Source organism: Elephas maximus, chromosome 4, assembly GCF_024166365.1.
Source record: "Elephas maximus indicus isolate mEleMax1 chromosome 4, mEleMax1 primary haplotype, whole genome shotgun sequence".
Classification (NCBI taxonomy): domain Eukaryota; kingdom Metazoa; phylum Chordata; class Mammalia; order Proboscidea; family Elephantidae; genus Elephas; species Elephas maximus.
In genome coordinates this window covers 64,162,820-64,188,614 of record NC_064822.1, presented here as the reverse complement: position 1 = coordinate 64,188,614, position 25,795 = coordinate 64,162,820, and the positions used below count along the sequence as shown (strand labels likewise).

Below are 25,795 nucleotides of genomic sequence, written 5' to 3'. Positions count from 1 at the left end.
CAGCCTACTGTACTTTCTTTTCCAAAGCACGTGGAACATTCTCAAGAATTGACCACATATTAGGTCATAAAGCAAGCCTTAGCAGGATCCAAAACACTGAAATATTACAAAACATCTTCACTGACCAAAAGACTGTAAAAGTAGAAATCAATAACAGAAAAAGCAGAGAAAAGAAATCAAACACTTGGAAACTGAAAAATACCCTACTCAAAAATGACAGGGTTATAGAAGACATCAAGAATGGAATAAAGAAATTCATAGAATCCAATGAGATTGAAAACACTTCCTATCAGAACCTTTGGGACAAAGTGAAAGCAGTGATCAGAGGTCAATTTATATCAATAAACGCACACATACAAAAAGAAGACAGGGCCAAAATCAAAGAGTTATCCCTACAACTTGAACAAATAGAAAGAGCGCGACAAGAGAAACTCTCAGGCACTAGAAGAAAGTGAATAATAAAAATTAGAGCAGAATTAAATGACATAGAGAACAAAAAAAGATTGAAAGGGTTAACAAGACCAAAAGCTGGTTCTTTGAAAAAATTAACAAAATTGATAAACCACTGGCCAAACTGACAAAACAAAAACAGGAGAGGAAGCAAATAACCTGTATAAGAAGTGAAATGGGCAATATTACAACAGACCCAACTGAAATTAAAAGAACCATATCAGATTACTATGAAAAATTGTACTCTGAAAAATATGAAAACCTAGACTAGATGAATTCCTAGAAACACCACCTACCTAAACTAACACAAACAGAGGTAGAACAACTAAATAAACCCATAATAAAAGAAGAGATTTAAAAGGTAATTTAAGAACTCCCAACAAAAAAAAAAAAAGCCCCGGCCCAGAAGGCTTCACTGCAGAGTTCTTCCAAACTTTCAGAGAAGAATTAACACCACTGCTACTAAAGGTATTTCAGAGCATAGAAAAGGATGGAATATGCTGAAACTCATTCTAAGAAGACACCATATCCTGATACCAAAGCCAGGTAAACATACCACAAAAAAAGAAAATTACAGACGTATATTCCACATGAAATTAGATGCAAAACTCCTCAACAAAATTCTAGCCAATAGAATTCAACAACATATCAAAAACATAATTCACCATGACTAAGTGGGATTCATACCAGGTGTGCAGGGATGATTCAACTTTAGAAAAACAATTAACATAATCCACCACATAAATAAAACACAGGAATCACATGATTTTATCAATTGATGCAGAAAAGGCATTTGACAAAGGTCAACACCAATTCATGATAAAAACGCTCAGCAAGATAGGAAGAGAAGAAAAATTCCTCAACATAATAAACAGCATTATACAAAGCCAACAGCCAACATCATCCTAAATGGAGAGAGTCTGAAAACATTCCCGTTGAGATCGGGAACCAGACAAGGATGCCCATTATCACCACTCTTATTCAACATTGTACTGGAGGTCCTAGCCAGAGCAGTTAGGCTAATAAAGAAATAAAGGGCATCCAGATTGGCAAGGAAGAAGTAAAAGTATCTCTATCTGCAGATGACATGATCTTATACACAAAAAACCCTGAAGAATCCTCAAGAAAGCTACTGAAACTAATAGAAGAGTTCAGGAAAGTATCAGGATACAAGATAAACACGCAAAAATCAGTTGGATTCCTCTACACCAGCAAAAAGAACATCGAAGAGGAAATCACCAAATCAATACCATTTACAGTGGGCCCCAAGAAGATAAAATACTTAGGAATAAATCATACCAGAGACGTAAAAGACCTATACAAAGAAAACTATAAGACGCTACGGCAAGAAACCAAGAGACCTACGTAAGGGGAAAAATATACCTTGCTCATGGATGGGAAGACTTAACATTGTAAAAATGTCTATTCTACCCAAAGTGATCTACAGATACAATGCAATTCCGATCCAAATTCCAATGACATTTTTTAATGCAATGGAGAAACAAGTCACCAACTTCATATGGAAGGGAAAGAGGCTCCAGATAAGTAAAGCATTATTGAAAAAGAAGACCAAAGTGAGAGGCCTCACTCTACCTGATTTTAGAACCTATTATACTGCCACAGTAGTCAAAATGGCCTGGTACTGGTACAACAACAGGCACATAGACCAATGGAACAGAACTGAGAATCCAGACATAAATCCATCCACATATGAGCAGCTGATATTTGACAAATGCCCGAAGTCAGTTAAATGGGGAAAAGACAGTCTGTTTAACAAACGGTGCTGGCATAACTGGATATCCATTAGCAAAAAAATGAAACAGGACCCATACCTCACACCATGCACAAAAACCAACTCAAAATGGATGAAAGACCTAAATATAAAATCTAGAACAATAAAGATCATGGAAGAAAAAATAGGACAACTCTAGGAGCCCTAATAAACAGTATATAAATCATTACTAGCTATGCAAAAGAGAAACTAGGTAAGTGGGAGCTCCTAAAAATCAAACACCTAGGCTCATCCAAAGACTTCACCAAAAGAGTAAACAGATTACCTACAGACTAGGAAAAATTTTTAGCTATGACATATCTGATCAGCATCTCATCTCTAAAATCTACATAATACTGCAAAAACTCAACTACAAAAAGACAAATAACCCAATTAAAAATGGGCAAAGGATATGAACAGGCACTTCACTAAAGAAGACATTCAGGCTACTAAGAGATACATGAGGAAATGCTCAATATCATTAGCCATTAGAGAAATACAAATCAAAACTACCATGAGATTCCATCTCACTCCAACAAGGCTGGCATTAATCCAAAAAACACAAAATAATAAATGTTGGAGAGATTGGAACATTTAGACACTGTTGGTGGGAATGTAAAATGGTACAACCACTTTGGAAATCGATTTGGCACTTTCTTAAAAAGCTAGAAATAGAACTACCATACGACCCAGCAATCCCACTCCTTGGAATATATCCTAGAGAAATAAGAACCTTTACATGAACAGATATATGCACACCCATGTTCATTGCAGCGTTGTTTACAATAGCAAAAAGATGGAACCAACCAACGTACCCATCAACAGACGAATGGATAAATAAATTATGGTATATTCACACAATGGAATACTACGCATCAATAAAGATCAATGATTAATCCATGAAACATTTCATAACATGGAGGAATCTGGAAGGCATTATGTTGAGTGAAATTAGTCACTTGCAATAGGACAAACATTGTATGAGACCACTATTACAAGAACTCGAAAAATAGTTTAAACAGAGAAGAAAATATTCTTTGATGGTTAAGAGAGGGGGGAGGGAGGTAGGAAGAAGGGTATTCACTAATTAGAGAGTAGATAGGAACTATTTTAGGTGAAGGGAATGACACACACAATACAGGAGAGGTCAGCACAACTGGACTAAACCAAAAGCAAAGAAGTTTTCTGAATAAACTGAATGCTTTGAAGGCCAGCGTAGCAGGGGTGGCGGTTTGGGGACCATGATTTCAGAGGACATCTAAGTCAATTGGCATAATAAAATCTATTAAGAAAACATTCTGCATCCCACTTTGGAAAGTGGCGTCTGGGGTCTTAAACTCTAGCAAGCGGCCATCTAAGATGCATCAATTGGTCACAACCCACCTGTAGCAAAGGAGAATGAAGAACATCAAAGACACAAGGTAATTATGAGCCCAAGAGACAGAAAGGGCCACGTAAACTGGAGACTGCATCAGCCTGAGACCAGAAGAACTAGATGGTGCCTGGCCACAACCGATGACTGCCCTGACAGGGAACACAAAAAAGAACCCCTGAGGGGGCAGGAGAGCAGTGGGATGCAGACCCCAAATTCTTGTTAAAAAGACCAGACTTAAGAGTCTGACTGAGACTAGAAGGACCCCAGAGGTCATGATCCCCAGACCTTCTGTTAGCCCAAGGCAGGAACCATTCCCAAAGCCAGCTCTTCAGATAGGGATTGGACTAGACGATGGGACAGAAAATGATACTGGTGATGAGTGAGCATCTTGGATAGAGTAGACACATGAAACTATGTGGGCAGCTCCTGTCTGGAGGGGAGATGAGAGGGCAGAGGGGGTCAGAGGCTGGCCGAATGGACATGAAAACAGAGAGTGAAGGGAAGAAGTGTGCTGTCTCATTAGAGGGAGAGCAACTAGGAATATATGGCAAGGTGTATATAAGTTTTTGTACGAGAGACTGACTTGGTTTGTAAACTTTCACTTAAAGCACAATAAAAAAAAGAAAAAATAGTAAACAAAATAAGTAAATTACAAAAAGAAAAAGATTTAATCACTTGATTTCTATATTCACAGGTTTGTGAAAGGATTATGGAAGAGAATTAAGTTACCCCAGGAGTATGAAGTGTTTTGTTTGAGGGAAGGTGTATTCCAGTTAGGTCTAACCCTGAACTCTGAGCAATATGGCTAAGTAATCTCCTTGCTGCCTCCAGCTGAACCAATTCATATTGAGTGCTATTGCCCATGTCCTCTTGTAATTGGTGGCTCAGAGATTCCTTGATCCAGTATGAAAACAAGCAAGCAGTAGAATTTCCCAGTCATGTAGGTTATGTCCTTGTGGCAGTTGACATTTTTTCCCTTGAAGTCCACCATTAGACTTTGCATCCACAGGCAGGATAGTGGATATATCTCCCAGTGCTGCGTCAGAGGGTTCTGCCCTGACATGTGTAAGATCTTTTTGATAATTCAGCAGGTATTTGAGTATTTAATACGTGTCAGGTTAAATAAAACAGCGTTTAGGAAATGTTTCTTTTCTGTTCTTTCTGAGCTTGTAATTTGGTATGATTAACACAGAAACTAACAACCTGTTATGTAAAAAGTGCTTTGATTAGAATGAGAAGACTATGGCCAATCGCAGCCAGACCAGCCAAGGGCTCCTAACACAAGCCTCTCGGGGAGATGAAGATGGATAATGTTAAGGGACAAGCAGATCATCGTCTCTCTCACCTCTTAATGCAGTAATTTTTCTCATCATTATCAGATAAGTGGTCAGGCCTATCCTCCAATTCTTTAATTCCTGTAATGTCATCTCTGTTTTTTCCCTTGCTCTCTGTAGCAGATTTTTATTGTTTGAACAGATTTCCTAAAACTCTGCTATCATACACGCCTCACAGCGTGTATACCTAAGCAATCAGGGTCCTTTAGCAGAAGTAACTCCAGCAATGCATAAATAATCATGAGCACACTCAGAAATCAGGCCACTTTATGAAGAAAAATTATTCTTTTTGATTTTGGGTTTGTATGAAGAAAAATTATTCTTTTTGATTTTGGGTTTGTTTTGTTTTGTTTTTTCATTGTGTTGCCTTTCATTCTATTCATAATATGGTCCTTGGATGGCCAAACCATGAATCTTTTCTTTGATCTCTCTCCTTCAGTTTCAAAACCTTATCCACTACAACATTCACCTGCCACACACCCGCCCACATAGTACTTCTACCGGAGATACTTCCCTTTTTTATGTGATAGAACTTCTATGTAATTGGCAGGTATGTCTCTGTTTTCATTACTAGTATTGATAATTTGGTTCTCTCTCTGTTATTCACAATTAGTCTTGTTCAGTGTTTGTCAATTTTATTCTGTTTTTTCAAAGAACCAACTTTGGAGTATTTTTAATTTGCTCTGTTTTCTCTATCATGCTTGTTTTCTATATCATTGCTTTCTGTTGTTTTCTTTATTGATTCCAACTTTCTACTTACTGTAGGTTTGATTGCTGATCTCCTAGTTTCTTACGCGGAAATTTATATTTTTCATTTCATTCTTCCTTCTGTTCTAAATCATGCTTCTAGGCTATAAATTTCCTTTAAGTACTTCTTTGTTCGGTTAGAGAAGTTTAGTTATGTCAGTTGTTCATCATTATTTCATAATACTGTCTTTTCTAAAATTTTCTTCTTGACTCAGGAAGTTTTGGGAACAGTGTTGCTTAATTTCCCAGCATGTAATGGTTTCTAGCTATGTTTTCTTGTTAATTAGTAAGTTGATTTCACTGCGATCAGGGGAAATGCTCTGTATGAATCAATTATCTGAAAGTTTTGGGCCCACCATATGCTCAATTCTGGAAAATGATCCCTGTACATTTAATAATGTGAATTCTTTCATCGTTGGGTTCAGTGCTCTAAAAATTATTTTGTAGTTAAACTTGTTGATAGTGTTTTTTACATCTACTATCTTCTTCCACATTTTTTGTCTAGTTGATCTATCTGATATTAAAAGAGTTTTGTTAAACACCATTTTGATTATGAATTTATTTCTTCTTGCGATTTTGTCAAGTTGTTTTACTTTATATATTTCAGAGCTATTTCTCACATCTTCTTGGATTTTGATGTCTATAATATCTTCATTAAGGATTTGCTCTACTATAATCATTAAAAATTCCTCATTAACTCAATTAATGCACCTTGCCTTAAAGTCTACTCTGTGTGATATTAGTATAGAAATATCAGCTTTCTTTTAGTGTTTGCCTAATGCACACATATAATTTCCCATCATTTACTTACAACTTTCGGTTACCTTCATATACAAATTGAGTAGATTGCAAGCAGCATATACTTGAAATTCTGTTGTTTTATCTAGATTCGTTTTTACTTCAATTATTTAATCCTTTTACTTTAGATGCAATTACCAAGACAGGATGTTAATCTCTACCATTTACTTTCAACTGACCCACCTGATTCCTGTTCCTTTTCCTCTTTTTCTGGCTTCTTCAGGCTAAATTTTTTATTAGTATTCTAGATTTTCCACTTTTCCTTTGATTTTCAGCAGCTTTACTATACTGTGCCTAGATGTGGGAGTTTTTACATTCTTCTCAGGGCTCTCTAAGCTTCATGAACACTTGAATTGATATTTTGTATCCATTTTAGAAAATTCTGATCCATTACCTCTTAAGATATTACTTCTGCCACCTTCTGACTCTCTCTCTCCTCTCCTCCCATATCTTCTCCCCTTCTCTGATTTCCTCTCCCCTTCCTTCTATGACTTCAATTCTGTGTGTTAGACCGATTGAACTTGTCCCAAATGTTATTCTCTGTTCTTTTTCTACTCCTTTTCCCTGTTCCAGTTTAGAAATTTCTTGTTGATCTGAATTGTAAGACATTAATTCTGTCTTCTACTATGCCTGAAATGCTTTTAAACCTATCCATTCAATCCTAAACATTTTGTTTTCTGTTGAGGCTGTTCCTTTCATGATTCTTATATACAATACAATCTGTTCTGATTTTCCGTCTTTAACCTGTTTTTTCTGTCCTTTTCTCCAGGTACCTGAACACATTGATCACAGTTAAAATCCTAATGTGCTAACTCCAATATCTTTTTTCATCTTCTACCTTCCCTTAAATTCTCTTTTTCACTTTGTTGATTTGTCATGTGATCCCATCTCTTCACATGCTATGTAGTTGTTCTAATTCAATGTTAGAAATTGTATATAAAAACATCTGAAAAGATTCACTTTTTTTTTCACTAGGCAGACAGGGCAGGGGATGCTAATTACCCAAGTATCTAAATTCAACACAGAATTCATCTGGAGCCAGTCTTGAAGGAAGTCTACCTCTGGTTCACCTCTGTTCCTATATCATGGGATTTCAGGGCTTTCAACTGAAGTGAAGTATCTTTGTTTACTCAGCAGCAAGAGAATGAAGAAATACCCACTCTGCTTTCCAAGGTGTTTGACTTAGTTCTTTGGCCTCCTTCCTTTCTAGCTTTAATGCTGGGCAAATATGTGAAAACATGCCATGTTGATAATGGCCTCAATTCTCCAATTTTGTCACCCCACACACGTGTAACCACCAAATTTATACTGGTTTCTCTGTCCCAACAGCAAGCATCTGTCTTTCCTATGCCCAGATTCTCAGCCATTAGCCTTTACACTGAATTGGGAAATTGAGAGAAAAAGAACCTCTAGATACTTGGCTAAACTCTGAAAGCTCTTCATTCCTTGCAATTTTAGCATATTTAGTTCATGATACTTCCACAAATGTCAGATGTCTTTGATTTTCTTTATATCTACCAGCTTTCTTAGTTTTATCCAATAGAAGCATGAGACTTTTGTGAACTCTATTCTTTATGGAAGCAAAAGTTCTAAATTCGAATCTCTGCTTCCCTGTTAACTTAAAGTTCAGCATTGATGGAAATTATCTGATTTCTTTTTTCATCAACTTTCTTATGTGTAAAAAGGAGAGAATAACAATACAGTGTGTCCAAATTGTTGTTCAAGTGAATTCAGAGCAGGAATATAATCTAACTTGGCTCTGTGGTGGGGGTTAGAATTACATCTTTTGTTTCTCCCAGAGTACACAGAATTCTACCTTTGAATAATAGCAGCTCCTGATGTGAAGTCCAAGCATAGATCAGGTTTGGTGGAGATGGAGCAATACTCTGTGATTCCCATGGAATTCTGGCCAGTATCAATATCATCCGACATCATCTCTCATCTCACCAATCTACTCAAGAGGAGCACATTGTTTGAAATTAAGTAGCCAGATCTGGAGTCTGAAGCCTAGATCATAAGTGAAGTGTTCTAGGGTAAACTAAGGCCTTTCTCATGGTGCTTTCGCTCCTCAGGCCTAAATGATGACAAAAAAAAAATCTGATTGGCCATGGGTCTATTGCTGCTACCTGAGGCTACTGATGGGCCACCAGAATTCCTGCCTGTATTCTCTTGGCTCTAATTTCTACATCAATGACTTCTAGCTCCCAGGTCAATGGCATTGTGCATGTGGTTTGCAGGAAATCAGTCCAGTTGCTGAACCGTGACAGTGACTCTGTGACTGAGCTCCCTGGCACTACTCATTCAAAAAGACACCGCAAACTGCTCTGGGTAGAAATTGTGACATTTCTAGTATATTCTTCTCAGATCCTGCCCAGAAATCCACAAATCAGAAGGTTGACACTAATAGGACCAATATAACAGCTTCCATCTCAGAACACACACTAGATTATTTCATTCAAATTTGTTTTTTCTTGTCTTCAATCCTACTGACCTCCGATCATGTTGTTTCTGCAGGAAACCAGACCCAGCTGCTGCCTAGGTGCAACGACTTCATCTCTGACCCAAATGGCTCTGCAGTGTCAGAGTACAATGCTAACAACTGCTCAGGTGAGGGGTCCCAAAAAAACAGATAGCCTTTCTCATGTCTGCTTAAATTCCCCTATTGACATGACTCTCTCTCCTCAGAGACCAGACAGCTCCGCCTGGTGAATGGAGGCAGCCGCTGTGCCGGGAGAGTGGAGATCTTTTACCAGGGCTACTGGGGCACCATCTGTAATACTAACTGGGACATGAAGGATGCCCACGTTGTGTGCAGACAGCTGGACTGTGGATGGGCCCTCAGTATCATGTCCACAGCTCAATTTGGTGTGGGATCAGGGCCTATCTGGCTGGCGAAATTGCAATGCACAGGAAAGGAGTCCTACGTGTGGATGTGCCCTTCCCAGGGCTGGGGGCAGCACTACTGCTCTCACAACCGGGATGCAGGAGTCATCTGCTCAGGTATGCTCATTGCATTGTCCACTGGCTGGAAGAATGGAAAGTTCATGACAATCAAGTACTGAAATCTTGGGGAATAAGTAATGAATAAACCAGAAAGGTCAGAGACATCCCGGTAGTCACTGATGGCCCAAAGGAACTAAGGATGATGAGCTTCATTTACTTTCGGCTTGCAAGTCTCAACCGCTGCTCTTTCCTTCTCCAGAGGTCTTACATGACAAGACAGCATGTTCTAAAATCATCCCAATTAAAATCAAGTTTTATAACTTTCTTTTTTATAATTTATTTTCTATGAGCGTGAACATTTGCAGACCAACATGCACACTTCCTTTGTGACAGTGAGTCTGTAGGAGGGAGGAACAAGAATAAGGAAGTACTTTCCTCTCACTTCTGAGGACCCAGTTGAATTGAGACTGTCTGTACATATAGAGTGAGACACTGTTGTGAACTGAGTTAGTAGAAGTAGAGCATAGGGAACCCCATTTATTAAATCAGAAAAAAGAATTTATACATTTATGTTATATTTTGACTCTCCTTTGCAGATTCAGACATAAGTAATCATAGCTCTTTGGCTGGAAGGACCAGAGAACTGTAGATGAAATGCTCTGAGTCACAGGGCTCTCCTTCCAGAGCTGCTAGAAAAGATTCTCTCTCCCTTTTATCCTTCAAAACAACATCCATATAACCTCCGATTTTGGAGGTACACTCAGCCATCCACTTGCAAGTCAGTGGTAGATGCAATAAATATTAGTTGGTATATTTTGTGGTACGAGATTGTAGAGTTTATACCTGAAGCCTCCAATGATGTAACAGAAGTGCAATTGGCTTTTTTATTGGACTGAGAGTAAGGAGACAAGTACATTTTTTGAAGAAGGTGGAAGAGGCGTATAGTAGCTGGGGGTAGGTGGCAATGGAAGCTGACAAAGGACACATAAGGTTTTCTGAGTAGTACTGAGAGCACAGTTGAGTAATGGACAATGCCAACTTCCCATTTATGTGAATTCCGTATGGACAGTTGTAGGAACAGAGAAAACTGAGTGGTAAGATTGACGCATCCTTGACATGTGAAAAAAAATTGGAACTGTTTACGAAAGGCTCCTAGTGATGAAATTTGATTAAGCAACTTGCCTAAGAACACAGGGCATCCATACTTCAAGAGGCTTGACAAGGATATGTCTGACTGTAATTTTCATTTTGGCTTAGAGATTAATTCATATAAATTAGTAGCTCTCTGTGGGAGCATGTTTCCCTTTCTTTGTGCAATCTTGGTCTCTCATAAACTTATCACTGGGATTGAAACTCTATTTGTTCTTCTCTCCCACTAGAAATGATCTCCACAAAGATATGAAACAAGGCAAACTGATAAGATCTTTGTGTTTTGAATAAAACAACATGAAAGTGGATGCTCAATATTGCCTTCAGATACCGTTCTTCTCCCTCAATATCATACCTTTACAAAAAGTCCAGAGATGGTAGCTTGGAAACCTGCCCTCTCTCCCCCATTTTCACTATTTCCTTCTCAGAAGCTCAATTTTTGCCAACTCTAGACCTCCAGGAACCACTCTCCATGTCACTTTTATGCTGATGACCTCAGGCTTTCAGGCATGAATGGGCAGGCACAAGAGTATGGGACAAGTTTGATCTTCAAGGATGATACTTTGATCTTTGCTGATTTCTGATTGGCTAAACACCACATCCCATGGAAACATTTCCAGCAACTCATGCCATCCAGTGCTCTGTTCCAGACAGAATACTAGGAGGACACACTGATGGATGAGCAGGTAGTGGATACAGAGACAGGTGAGGCTTATGGTCAGAGGCCCTGAGAGTTCCTTTGGATGCAGATGAGCCCCAACTACAAACAGGATAGAAGAGACAGTCTTGGTCAGAGGAGAAGAATAAAGATGTAGCCTAGATGTAAGATGATGAAAATCAGCCTGGTCATCCCTGCTCTCTTGCATCCATAGAAAAAATCCAACCCTAAAGCTCTAACAGTGAGAGGAGGTAAAAGAGAATATTTCCTCTGGCTACAATAGAAGCAGCAACTACTGGAAACTGGAGATCTCACAGGTCAGGCACAGGTACACAAAGCACAGTTTCCAGAAGGCTTGGCCCCTGTGATCCCTACTGAGACTTAGGTAGATGCCTCTCTTGCAAATGGACTGAGTTTAGAAAATGGATGCCATCTCTGTGAGGCAGTGTAGAGGTGAAGCAAGGAGAATGGGACAGGACATATACTTAACCCTACACCTAAAGGAAGAGGGAATGTTGTACAGGCATCTGGGATGTGGAGCTATCAGTGAGAGATATCAAACGGGGACAGAAGAGCATAAGTCTGGATGCCAACCATAGTCTCTAACTCTGCCCTTGGACAAAGCACTCAACCTCCCAGGTTCTGTCCTCTCTGGTATAAAATAAGGACATAATACTTGGATATCCCCAATATTATTTACAGCTTCTAAAGTTTTTTGATCTTTAATCTTTGGGATATTTGACAAGTACAATTCTGAGAGAGAATACTAGGAAGGTGAGATGTGGAGAGCATTCTGTTAAAAAGTCAGAGAGTCAGAGAACTTTCTCTGCTTAGAAAAAAATCAGATCCCCAGGCCTCAGCTGGGAACTGCCTATCTTTCTGTCATTCCTTGAAAAAAAAAAAAAAAATAGGAGAGGCCACTAAAGAGGCCTTTTGTGGCCATGTGACAAACACATACACAGGCATCTTCAGTCCTTCTCGCCCCAGTAGCCAAACCTGGGGTCTTAGACCCACTAGAGAAGAATCATGTTTTGCTTGGTCTGGGCCCCAGTGGCTTCCTCCTTTTAGACTAAAAAAGAGGCTGTGTGTGTATCTCTTCAAATTTATGAAACAAAGACTTGAGCCTAGCTTTCTAGAGTGCGGGATGCAGATTTCAAATTTTAGATATTTTGTTACTTTCATTTTTGCTATGGACCTTTAGAGTTTCTGTGGTACTAGGTTAAAAGTATTAATTCTAACTTCAGCCATCCTTGGGGTGAAACTGCTTTTCCTCTGCCTACTCCTTCTACCTACAAATGTGTCCAGTTTTTCACATCAGGTCAGGAAGAGTTAATTCCATTAAAAGTATAAGGATCTGGACAGTAACCACCAGTGTAATCCAAGCTTCTTCCTGAGATGAGTCTCCTCAGGGAGTCAGTCAGGATTTCAGTGAGAAGATGTACTTCAGTCAGGCTCCTCCTTGACCCCTTATGTGTAGAGAAGCTTCACTTACCTTCAAATGAAAATACAGATGGAATCAAACAATTGGAGGTTGTCTCTGGTGCGCCCAAAGTCTATTTTATCTCAGATAAAGACATTTACAGAATCGCTTCATTATTCTTCAGTTCTCACTAACAGTGCAAGTCTTGTGCAGATACTAAAACATCATAGACCAATGAAAAAATTTCTGTTACCTCACAGAGATGAATAACTTTAATTAATATGGAAATATGGGGGCATGTCAGATGACATGATGAAAATTTTTATGTTAATGGGAAACCCCTAGAATGAGCTTCCTTAGAATCAACTCTGATATTTTTCAGAGTATATATGTAATTTTTTTTTCCCCAGTATCTTATGATTTCACTATTGACAGGTATAAACTTTAGGGATCTGCATGAAGTTGGGATCTGCTTTTATTATTTTTAAACCTATCCCTATGTTTTCCAACACTATTTATTGCTAATCTATCTTTTCTAATGATTTAAAATACTCCTTTATCCAAATACTAAATATATACACATGTGTATATACACATCTTTGAATCTAGTACTACATATTTTTATTCTGGTCTATTAATTTTAATGTTACACTGTTCTTTCAATAGTTTAAATTTTCCTTAATGTTTTTATATCTCATTGTGCATATCTTACCTCTTCCCATCAGCCTTCTTGTTTGTAAATTTTATTAAAATTTTCCCGTAGTTGTTCTTCCACATGAACATTAAGATCATGTGGAACATGAAAAAGAATTAATAATTTCGATATTGACCTGTATCTTATTAAATATGTGCATTTGTTAAAGAAAACCAAAAACAAAAAAAGTTTACCTTTCTTTTCAAAAGAGAAGACCTTTTAAATCCTTCAGAAAAAGACTTAGTTGCATTCGTGTAGACCTCACATTTTTCCTAGTAAATTTATTCTCATACATTTGGTAGACCTATCCCATTTCTCCTGACAAGCATCTCTCCTTTTGGGGATTCACCCCTCGTGATCTGCACTGTGACTAGGTGATGTGCTCATTTGTAATATTCCACTTTCCCTGTCACAGGGCTGGGTCCATAACACAGGTGGGGCCAATAGGAGACCTTGCCCAGAATTTACTCACTTCTTGCAGATCTAAGCAGCAAGGTACACGTCCAGAGAATGTCAGTGTCCACAGTCTCAGTAGGGTAGAGAGGGCTTTTCAGAAGAATAAAGACAAATGAAAAGGAGAGATTAGAAAGGAACATCTGGAAGGAATGTTCTGGAAGCATTTGGTTCTCCTTCCTCAAGCTTTCCCTTTGGGGGCTCACCTTTTTGGTGAGCTATGACATCTTTGAGAACCAAATCTATGTGAGTTAGGTTTCTGACATTTGTAGAGTCACTAGGTGGTACAGACAGTTAAGTGCTTAACTACTATTCAAACTGTTGGCAGTGCCAAAAAGAAAGGACTGTCATTCTGCTTCCAGAAGGTTACACCTTGAAAACCCTAAGGAGGACAGTTCTACTGTATAACATATGAGGTTGCTGTAAATCAGAACCCACTTGAAGACAACTGGTTTGGGTTTTTGGATTTGTTTTTGTTTTGTTTTCTTTCATTGGCAAAGGAGAGAGTCCTAAATAATATACCCTGCACTGTATTTTACATTTAATGTTGAGATAAAAACCTCAGACAGTGAGCTTGCATTGCATTGAGTCTCAAAACTGAAAGCAACAGCTTCTAGTGCAAATGCTGTTTACAATACAGAGGAAGAAGACAGGTGCCCATCGTTTGAGGATAACACAGAAAATAGTCATTCCAGGTATGTCTGACCATTTCAGGCCTTCCTAATCATGCTCAACCATCGTGGATCCATTCTCCAGGACCCAGAGAGCATCTTCAAGATTCAGAAAGAAAGGCCACTCTGACCAAAGAAATGATAATTTCATATCCATACAGTGCAGGTCTAGAGGCACCACAGCATTCAAACTTCTGGAATTGCATGATTATAAATTGAAAAGACAGAATAATAAGTATCATAAGAAGTAATACATTCCCATATAGCCAAAGGCATATATAGAAGAGTGTACACTAAACCAGTGGTATCATTTACCTCAGGCATCTGGAATGAAGAATTGAAAGGGGAATAATTTTTTTCTCTAGATTCCTATATACTTTTAACATACTACAATTAATATGTATTTTTTGCAGTTAAAACAAATGAAGTTTTAAAACTATAATAAAGAACACATTTAATTGAAGACCTTGGTGAATCATAGTACTTTAATATCCTTTTTTTTTTTTTTTTAATTTGATGCAATAAGGAGATCTTGGTTTGTGAAAACACTATACACCTGGACCTGAAACACCCAGACTGTGTACCGTTTACACGTCATTGTTTGCAACACAGTTCTTCAATCACTGAGAATAACAGACAGGGACTGCCTCTATGTGGAGTTGATAATGACTGACATTTCTGAGCCATATATTTTTCAAAAAAATCTGTTCCAGAGATTTTGGACATAAAATATTTCATAATATAGTGCCTAGAATATAGCAAATGCTCAATAAATGTTCACTAGATAAGTGGATAGATTGCTGGGTTGACAGTGATGCTGCACTAGGGTCACCTCAGGAACTCTGACCAGGACAAAGCTTGATAACCAGTCAATGCCCTGAGAAAATCCATCATATGAATTTCACTCTAATCCTGGCCTCTCAGGCTATAAGAGTAGAAGGGTAAAGCCATGAGCTGCACTGGGTAATCCACCTCTTTCCTAGAAATGCCTCCAACTTTCATCAATGGAGATGATTTTAAAGTCCCTTAAGGATTCTACATTATACTGGAAATCGGTGTCCAAGACACAGATAATATACAACGCGAGGGGGCTCTGATCAGATATCCCAGTAAATTCACTCAGATAGATAGAACTTAGCAAAGATGTTGCTATCTGAAATAAGCCATTGTATCAATCTTCTTGAAAGCTGGAGTGTACCATTTGCTTCTTAAAAGAAAAAGAAGGTAATGAGAATGAAGAAGAGTTTGAGTACCTATCTAAAAAAAAAGAAAAAAAAAGGCAGTAGTAATTCTGATATAGTCATGTACACCTGTTGTTCCTCAATGGCAGTCCTGATAAAATAACTCCTAATTTGGAGGTGGAACTGAGAGGAAACCAGAGCATGCAGAAAATGAGATGTGGCTGTATCCACAGGCAGAGCTTGTAACCATTCAACTCTCTTCTGTTCTGGCTGGGGGATGGGTTATTAGCATACATGACTCTGGCCAACAATAACAACAGCTGTTTTTTTATGCTACCTCTGCAGACCTCACACACAGTGCTGCTTCAGAGAGTTCTATCCTGATGAGCGTGAGATCTTATTGATAAATCAGCATATATATGAATATCTAATATGTGCCAAGAGACCTGCTGGTACAGTGGTTAATTGTTCTGCCAATAACTGAAAGGTCTAAGTCAGAATCAACTCTATGGCAATAGGTATTGTATGGAAACTAAAGCCTGTTAGGTAAAAAGTGCTTTGATTAGAATGAGAAGCCTATGACCAACCTCCCAACAAACCAGACAGGGGTCCTAACCTAAGCCTGTTTGGGGAGGTGGAGATGGGTAGATAACGAGCAATAAGAACATCATCTTCTCTCTCACCTTTTAATAGATTAATTTTTCTCATCAATCTTGTATGTATGTGTCAAGCTTATTCTCCAATTCTAATTCCTGAGATATCATTTCTATTCTTTCCCACTCTTGACAGCAGGTTTTTATTCTGTTAGAACACTCTTTCTGAAATTCTGCTATCATGCATGCCTCAATGTTTGCATAGCTATGCAATCAGGGTCCATCAGAAGAAATAATTCTAGCAATGCATAAATAATCATCAGCACACTCAGGAGTCAGACCATTGAACAAAGAAAATTGTTCTTTATGATTTGGGTTGTTGGTTTTTTGGTTTCCTTTTTTTTTCTTTTTTTGTTTTCTTTTTCCTTGAGTTACCTTTTATCCTTTCATTCTATTCAAAATCTTATCCTTGCATGGCCAAACCATAATCTTTTCTTTGGCATCTCTCTTTCAGTATCAAAACCTCATCCACTCCCATCTTTCCCTGCCACACACTCACCCACACTCCCCTTCTACAGGAGATGCTTCCCTTTTTATTTTCTTTTCTATCCATCTGTATCTTTTAAGATTTTTTTTCTTGTCAGAAGTGAGACAAATGGAAAAGGTGATGGATGGAATGACCAAACAATGATGAAATATGTTTAAAACTTATTTACTAAGTACTTTTCTGAAACATTTATGTCTTTCATTCATTTTGAAGCTTTTGCAATTTAGAAGTTTTCAAATTATGGCTTGTCTTGGATCAAGTAGACACATGAGACTATGAAGGCAGCTCCTGTCTGGAGGGGAGATGTGAAGGAAGACGGGGACAGAAGCTGGCTGAATGGACACAGAAATACAGGGTGGAGAGAAGGAGTGTGCTGTCTCATTAAGGGGAGAGCAACTAGGAGTATATAGCAAGGCGTATATAAGTTTTTGTATGAGAGACTGACTTGATCTGTAAACTTTCACTTAAAGCACACTAAAAAAAATTTTTTTTTAATTATGTCTTGCTCTCTGCTTCCTTACACTCACTCTTCTTTTTCACAGCATGCCAACTGCTTATCAGTATCACACAAGTAGTAAAGGAATACAGACTTAGCACAATTGTAGGATTAAAATACATCAATCACTGTCACCCTGTACATTTGCTAAGACTCACATATTTGGATGAAAATCCCTATTATGAAGTGGTCCACAAATTCACCTGTCTCACATAGTCCCACTGAGAACTCACTCTCTTGCAGATTGACCAGCAAACCCTAGGATTTCAAGACAGATATCTAGAGCCACCAACCCCCCTCCCATTAACACTCCTATGTCTCTGAGATTCCTTAACATCCAGACTCATCTGTGGACAACTTCATTTCTGCTTAGAACACCTAAGAAATTTTTGGATTTTTTTACCATCAAAAATTATCAGAAAAATAAAATGGAAACTATAAAAGTGGACTAGTTATAACGTCTATATTTCTTCTCTTCAGCCATCTCTCTGTCTGCAATTTGGCATGCATTTGTGCATCCAGCCCTCATGGTTTTCCCAATCTTCAGTCCCTTGAGGATGGGAAGGGAGAGAAACATGATCAGAATTCTACCCCAGACTTCTCAGGATGGCCTTCTAACCTTGTCTGGCTAATAGGTCTCTACTATGTCTTAGCCCATGCTTCTTTTTTACCTCTGGGTTAGTTCTGCGTTTCATACCTCTGCACCCAAGTTTTAATGCTCACCTACTGTGGAGTTTCCTTGGTCTCCGTAGGTCCCAGGACCCAACATGAGGAATTTATGTCTTCCCAAAGTGCATGTTCCAAGGATTCAGTCATTCTGAAATGATGCTTCAAATCCTTCCTGGGTCTCTCTTCAGAAACATTCTAATGGAGGTCCCATTTTAATGCCAAAAGTTGAATTCTCTCCCATGCCCCATCCCTGGGAAAAGAAAAGCTTTCACATCATTACCTGTAACATGGCTTTTCCAAATGCCAAGTCAGCATCATGAACACTCACTGGGTTTGTTTTTTCTCCCTTAGGGTTTGTGAGTCTGGTTGGAGGGAATGGACGCTGCTCAGGGCGAGTGGAAGTGAATTCAGGAGGAGACTGGTCTCCAGTGTCTGATGTGAACTTCACGTCCCCTACTGCCCAGGTCATCTGTGCAGAACTGGGGTGTGGCAAGGCTGCATCTGTCCTGGGGAACATATCTTTCAGAGAGGCTAATGAACAGGTCTGGACTGAAGTGTTTCAGTGTGAGGGGCAGGAGCCTGAGCTCTGGTTCTGTCCCAGGAAGCCCTGTCCTGGAGACACTTGTCCCCATAGTGGGGCCGCCCACATTGTCTGTTCAGGTGAGACTGACAGCAGAGCTTTACCCTGCCTACATATTCTGTTGGGGTAAGAAAAACATGTCGTTTTGCTGAAACCCTGTCTTCTTTTACCAGAGTACACAGAAGTCCGGCTCATTAAAAATGGCAGCTCTCAGTGTGAGGGACAAGTGGAAATAAATATTTCTGGAGTCTGGAGACCACTATGTGCCTCCCACTGGGACATGGCCAATGCCAATGTTGTTTGTCATCAGCTCAAGTGTGGAGTCGCCATCTCTATCCCAGTGGGAGCATACTTTGTGGAAAGAAAGGATCAGATCTGGAAACACCAATTTCACTGCTCAGGAGTCGAGTCCTTTTTGTGGAATTGCCCTGTGACTGCCCTGGGGACTCCTGAGTGTACCCAAGGAAACACAGCCTCTGTGATCTGCTCAGGTAAGAGAGATGTAAGGGCTCAGTGGTACTCAGGAGCTCCTGAGTGAAATGTCCAAAAGAGCAGAGTGTAGAAAACCTAGCTTCAAAAGTAAGATATTCTGCCCTGAAATATTGTTCTTCTCATTGTTCATTCATCTTTCAGGTCAGAGTAAGGAGTGTTCATAGAGATAATATTTTTTTAAACATAAACATTATTATTTAAGTATAGCTGTGACGGCTAAGATTGTGTGTGTTAAGATTGTGTGTGGCTGGGTCCTGATTCTCAGTGTTTTGGCAGTTGTGTGATGTTGGGGTCACTTCACTGTTGAGATTTAATATGTGATCACCCTCCTCATGGGATCTGCTGTGAGTAGCCAATCAGTTGGAGGGGCATTTCCTTGGGCATGTGGCCTGCATCCAGTGTGGGCAGATGTTCTGGCAAGGTTCAGGGGCTTTTGCACCTTCTGGATCCTGCAGCTGGCTCCTGTTCATCTGACCTCTGGTTCTTGGGACTTGAACTAGCAGCTTACCCGCAGTCTTGCCTACCGATCTTGGGTTCACCAGCCGCTGTGGCTCTGTGAATCAGGAGAACGCTCTATGTGGACCCATGGACTTGGGACGTTACAGGCTCTACAACCTCGTGAACCACTTACTTGATATAAATCTCTCTCTACATATACATATTAATATGCTTTACTGGTTTTGTATCTCTAGAGAACCCAGCCTAAAACAGTAGTTCATAGAGAAGCATGTATAAATAATAAGTTCATGGCTCAATGAATTTTAATAACATGAACACATTTGTGTAACAACAGCCCAGATTAACAAAGAGAACATTGGCAGCACCCCAGAAGCCCCCCTCACACACCGCCAATGGCTGTGCCCTCTTCCTCTCCAAAGAAAACCACTCTGTTAACTTCTACTGTCATAGAATATTTTTGCCAGTTTTTTAACTTTATGTGAAATTATGAAGTATATTCTATTTTGTGTCTAACTTCTTTGACTCAATATTACGTTTGTCATTCGTCCATGTTGTTGTTTACAGCAGTGCTGTAATGTTATTGTGTAGTGTGTCCCATTGAATAACCACATGACAATGTATTGATCCATTCACCTGATGGTGATGATTTGTTTCCACTCCTTTGTGGCAAATAATGATGCTACAAATAATTGTGATGATGACTTTTGGTGCAAATATGTATATATTATTTTGAGGGCTTGCTGTTGTTGTTGTTGTTACGTGCCATCGAGTTGGTTCTGACTCATAGCGACCCTGTGCACAACAGAACGAAACACTGCCTGGTCCTACGTCATCCTCAAAATCGTTGTTATGCTTGAGCTCATTGTTGCAACCACTGTGTCAATCCACCTCGTTGAGGGTCTTCCTTTTTTCCGCTGACCCTGTACTCTGCCAAGCATGATGTCCTTCTCCAGGGACTCATCCCTCCTGACAACATGTCCAAAGTATGTAAGACACAGTCTCGCCATCCTTGCCTCTAAGGAGCATTCTGACCGCACTTCTTCCAAGACAGATTTGTTAGTTCGTTTGACAGTCCATGGTATATTCAATATTCTTCGCCAACATCACAATTCAAAGGCGTCAACTCTTCTTCAGTCTTCCTTGTTCATTGTCCAGCTTTCACATGTGTATGATGCAATTGAAAATACCATGGCTTGGGTCAGGCGTACCTTAGTCTTCAGGGTGACATCTTTGCTCTTCAACACTTTGAGGAGGTCCTTTGCAGGAGATTTGCCCAATGCAATGCGTCTTTTGATTTCTTGACTGCTGCTTCCATGGCTGTTGATTGTGGATCCAAGTAAAATGAAATCCTTGACAACTTCAATCTTTTCTCCATTTATCATGATGTTGCTCATTGGTCCAGTTGTGAGGATTTTTGTTTTCTTTATGTTGAGGTGCAGTTCATACAGAAGCTGTGGTCTTTGATCTTCATTAGTAAGTGCTCCAAGTCCTCTTCACTTTCAGCAAGCAAGGTTGTGTCATCTGCATAATGCAGGTTGTTAATGAGTCTTCCTCCAATTGTGGTGCCCCGTTCTTCTTCATATAGTCCAGCTTCTCGTATTATTTGTTCAGCATACAGATTAAACACGTATGGTGAAAGAATACAACCCTGAGGCACACCTTTCCTGACTTTAAACCAATCAGTATCCCCTTGTTCTGTCTGAACAACTGCCTCTTGATTTGAGGGCTTAGCTCTTAGCTTTTTCTTTTCTTTCTCTTAGTGGTGTTTTTTGATGGGCTGAGTTCCTAATTTTAATGAAGTGCAATTTTTCAACTTTTTCCTGTACACTTAGTGCTTCTATAATTCAATTTAAGAAAACTTACCCCAAGATAATGAAGATATTCTCCTACAATATCTTACAGAAGTTTGATTATTTTTCTTTTGCATAAAATTATGCAATCCTTCTGTAATTTATTTCTGTATATGGTATAAGACAGGAGTCAAATTTCATATTTTTATATGGATATCCAATTAACTCAGAATCCTTTCCCAACAATTCTTTTCCCCACTGCAGTGCCACCTTTGTCATAAACAGTATCCATGTAAGTTTGAGTCTTTTCTAGACTCTCTATTCTGCTCCATTTTATCATTTGTCTATCCTTGCACTAATATCACACTTCTTAATTTATTGTGACTTTTTTTTGTTTGTTTTTATAGTAAGTCTTGATATGTAGTAAAGTAACTCCTCTAGCCTTTTTACAATTCTTCCTGAATGTATTTTGGCCATTCTTGGTCTTTCGGATTTCCATATAAGTTCTAGAATCAGCTTGTCATTTTTCACAAAAAAAAAAAAAGGAGAAAGAAAGCAGGGTGATATTTTGGTTGAAAACCAAAAAACATGTTGCCATTGAGTCAATTTGATTCCAATACATAGTGACCCTATAGGACAGAGTAGATCTGCCACCATAGGGTTTCCAAGGCTGTAAATCATTATGGGAGCAGGCTGCTACATCTTTCTCCTGCAGAGCAGGTGGTGGATTCAAACCACCAACCTTTCATTTAGAAGCTGAGCGCTTAACCACCAGGGCTCCTGTTTTTGGTTGAAATTAGATTTAATCTACAGGTGAAATTGGAGATCATTGGTTTGACAAGATCAAGTCTCCCAATTCATCTATATGGTACCTTCACTTAAAAAAAAAAAACTTAGGTCTTCTTTAATCCTTTAAAGGTCTTGCACATCTTTGAATAGGTTTTCTCCTATCCTATGTGTTTTATGCTTTTGATGTTATCTTAAGTAGAATAGATATTTATTTTATCATCGTATATTTTTACTATTTAAGAATAAAATTGATTTTGAATATTTTTTTATTTTGAGCTTGTGTCCAGCAATGTTAGCAATAGAAGTATTACTTCTAATAATCTAACAATAGATTCTTTGGGGTTTTCTGCATTCGTGCATTTTCTGCGATCATATAACCAAAAAAAAAAAACCAAACATATAGTCTACAAATAATTTTCTTCCTTTCCAATTCTTATGTTTTTATTTCTTTTTCTTGCCTTATTGAGTGATTTTTGATCTCTAGTAAAATAGCTAACAAAAATGGTATGGTATTTCTTTTTTCTGCTTTCTTTGTGTTTGGATTGATATTCTTTTACTTTCCAGATATGAATACTTATACAAATGATGTTCAACTTTTCTTTTTTTTTTTATCTTATCTATTGAGGCTATAAATTTGACTCTAATCACAGACTTGGCTGCATTTTATAAGTTTTGATTTGTGGTATGTTATCATTCAGATAAAAATTACTGATTTCCATTGTTTTAATTAGAACATTATTTCTTAGTTTCCAAATAATTGAAAAGTTTCTGGTTAGTGTTTTGTTGTTCATGTTTACATTAATTCCACTGGGGGCAGAGAAACTATATGATTTAACATTTTTATATTATCTTATTGCCCAGCTTAAGGTATTTTTTTCATCAACATTTTACCTGCCCTCGAAAGTGTATTTTGTGTATATTTCTTGGCTTCAGGGTTTTATATATGCCAGTTAATCAAATTTGTTTATTATATTATTCAAATCTTCCATATACCTATTCATTTTTGTTGGGTTTTCTTTCCATCAGTTATTGACAAGTATATTAAAATTTCTAAATATGATTGTCTATTTCTCTTTTGTGTTTTGTCAGTTTTGCTTCACGTATTTGAAGGCTTGGTTTTAATTACATACAAATTTAGATGCGTTCTTTCTTTAAGTTAGAGTTTCCCATTTATAACCATAATAGCCATCTTTCTCTCTAGTAACTTTTTTTCCATAAAGGCTATTTTGTAAGATATTAGTATAGCTACACTAAATTTCTTTTCACTGTTTTTTTTTTTTTTAATCATTTTATATCACTTTTTGTGCCCTGATATTTATTATGGGTCTCTTATAAGTCACATAAAATTGGGTTCTGCTTGTTGGGTTTTGTTTTTAATGCAGTTTGATAATTTTTGAGTATAATGGATATATGTAGTATATTTGTTTAGCTTTACTGCAATCATTGGCATATTTGGAGTAAATATACCATTTTTCTGTATCTTTTTTTCCTTTCTTGCATTCTTTTGTTCTGACCAAGTATATTTTACTATGGTATTTTCTCCTCCAATAGCTTGTTAACTATACATTTTTTTTTTTTAATTCTTAGAGTGATTGTCCTTCATTTTAACTACACTTATATTTTAACCTCACCAAATATTATTTTCCTTGTTTTAATTCCCTTGTATCTATCCTATTGATGTTCTTCATTCCTTCCTACATTACTGCATTCATTTTGCCTTAAAAACACTTTTTAGTCCTACTTTTAGTAAAGGTGTCCTGGGAATGCATTCTCTCCAATTAGTTTTCACCTTCATCTCTTAAAAACCACCACAGATGTTATTAAATTATCCCGCTGTGATTGTGGATTTTCTAATTTTTACTTTTAGCTCTGTCAATTGTGGTTTTATGTATCTAAGATGTACTATATAAGAACATATCTTTCCACTATGTATCTTACACTCCTTTTTATATTTTCCATTCTTTTGTCTTTGCTGTTTTATTCTGTGTTTTCTGATGGGTCTTCCATTTTACTGTTTCTATCTTGTGCTGATCTAATGCGTTGTCACACTCTTTGAGTTCTTAATTTCAGTTATTGACTTTTCAGCTCTAGAATGTTCATTTGTTTTTTTACTGTCATTTATCTGCCAAAATATCCATCATGTCGTTTAATTTCTTGACCATTTCAATCTTTTTTTTTTTTTTTTTTTTTGAAGTCCCTGTTAGATAACTCTAACAGCTGGATACTTGTGAGTTTCTTTCTCATGTGTCCTTTTTCCTCTTGTTTAGTCAAATTTCTTCCTTTATATGGCTGAGTGTTTTGGTTAGCAAACATTGCAGGTGAGAAACTGTAGGAATTCTTCCGAAGTAATTTTATTTGGTTTCTTCCAGACATCTGATTTAGAGGTAGATCACTTTTTTTTTTTTGTCATTGAAGTGATTAAAAAATGGGCCTCCATCCTTCTGAAGAGTGGTCTACTTTTCATTTTCTCATTTTCCTGTGATACAAGTTTTCTGGATGTTTAACAGGGCTCCTCATTCCTTACAGTCGCCAAATTCTAAAGTGTGTTCCCCCTGTCAGTGAGTCTGCCAAAACTCTGCTAAGCCTTTCGTTTCTCACCTGCTCCCTTTGAATTGGCAAATGCCTCAAGGGGAATGAGGCTCTCACCTCTGCCCTTTGCGTCTCTCTGAGACCGTCATGCTAGAAATGCTTTCTGCCTTGGTTGCTCTATAATACCTTCAAACAGTGTTCATGTATTCCTGTTTTTCTGAAGTCATCCTCAATGCAATGGTTTTTTTAAACCAGGCATATTTGCCATTGTCAGAAGCAGAACTCCCCATAAAGAAGGTTAACTCTGAAGTTATAAAACCATTACTCTCATGTCAGAGCTTTCATTTCAGACCCGCTCACTAAATTTTTATTTAGATTAACTCAATTTCCTGTTACTTAGCCCTTCTAATCCCCAATCGTGTTGCTTCTGTAGAAAACCAGACCCAGCCGCTGCTCCCATGCACTGACTCCATGTCTGACCCAACAGGCTCTACAATCTCAGAGGAGAGTACAACGAACTGCTCAGGTGAGGGAGTCCCACAGGACCAGAACCCATTCTCATACTTGTACAAATGCCTCCTGTATAAATTATCCGTGTATAAATGCCCCGTTGCCGTAACTCCCTCACCTCAGAAAGCAGATGGCTCCGCTTGGTGGACGGGAGCAGTAGCTGTGACGGGAGAGTGGAAGTCTACCACGAGGGCTCCTGGGGCACCATCTGTGATGACAGCTGGGACGTGAACGATGCCCAAGTGGTTTGCAGACAGCTGGGCTGTGGACAGGCCATCAACGCCACGGTTTCTGCTCATTTCGGAGAAGGGAAAGGACCCATCTGGCTGGATGACCTGAAATGCACAGGAAAGGAGTCCCACGTGTGGAAGTGTCCATCCCGGGGCTGGAAGCAGCACGACTGCAGGCACAAGGAGGATGCAGGGGTCATCTGCTCAGGTCTGCTGTCCATGTGCCCACATTGGGGGAGGCAGTGAGGAGCTCCACAGAGGGTGGGCCTAGCCCCTTGGGGAACATGAGCTGAATTAGCCTGAGGGAAGTGAACCTGCCATGATGCTTGGTATTCAAATAGCTGTGAATGATGGATTTCTTCCTGCAGTGATTTCATTTGACAAGATTTTTTTTCTAGTGTTCCAGATAAAGGCAGCATGTATATTTCAGAAGTAGTAAAAAAAGAAAACTAAATGGCTTGCAAATC

General features: G+C 38.5%; 1 protein-coding gene across 1 annotated transcript in view; it reads left to right on the top strand.

Annotated features, from left to right (window-relative positions):
* LOC126076234 (antigen WC1.1-like) overlaps nucleotides 1–25,795 on the top strand; it is a 60,425-nt gene that overhangs the window by 22,515 nt on the left and 12,115 nt on the right. The window contains exons 3-8 of the mRNA XM_049884814.1: nucleotides 8,990–9,082; nucleotides 9,161–9,475; nucleotides 18,301–18,609; nucleotides 18,703–19,020; nucleotides 25,022–25,114; nucleotides 25,222–25,536. Coding sequence (XP_049740771.1) covers nucleotides 8,990–9,082; nucleotides 9,161–9,475; nucleotides 18,301–18,609; nucleotides 18,703–19,020; nucleotides 25,022–25,114; nucleotides 25,222–25,536 — 1,443 coding nt within the window. The remainder of the gene's footprint in view (nucleotides 1–8,989; nucleotides 9,083–9,160; nucleotides 9,476–18,300; nucleotides 18,610–18,702; nucleotides 19,021–25,021; nucleotides 25,115–25,221; nucleotides 25,537–25,795) is intronic.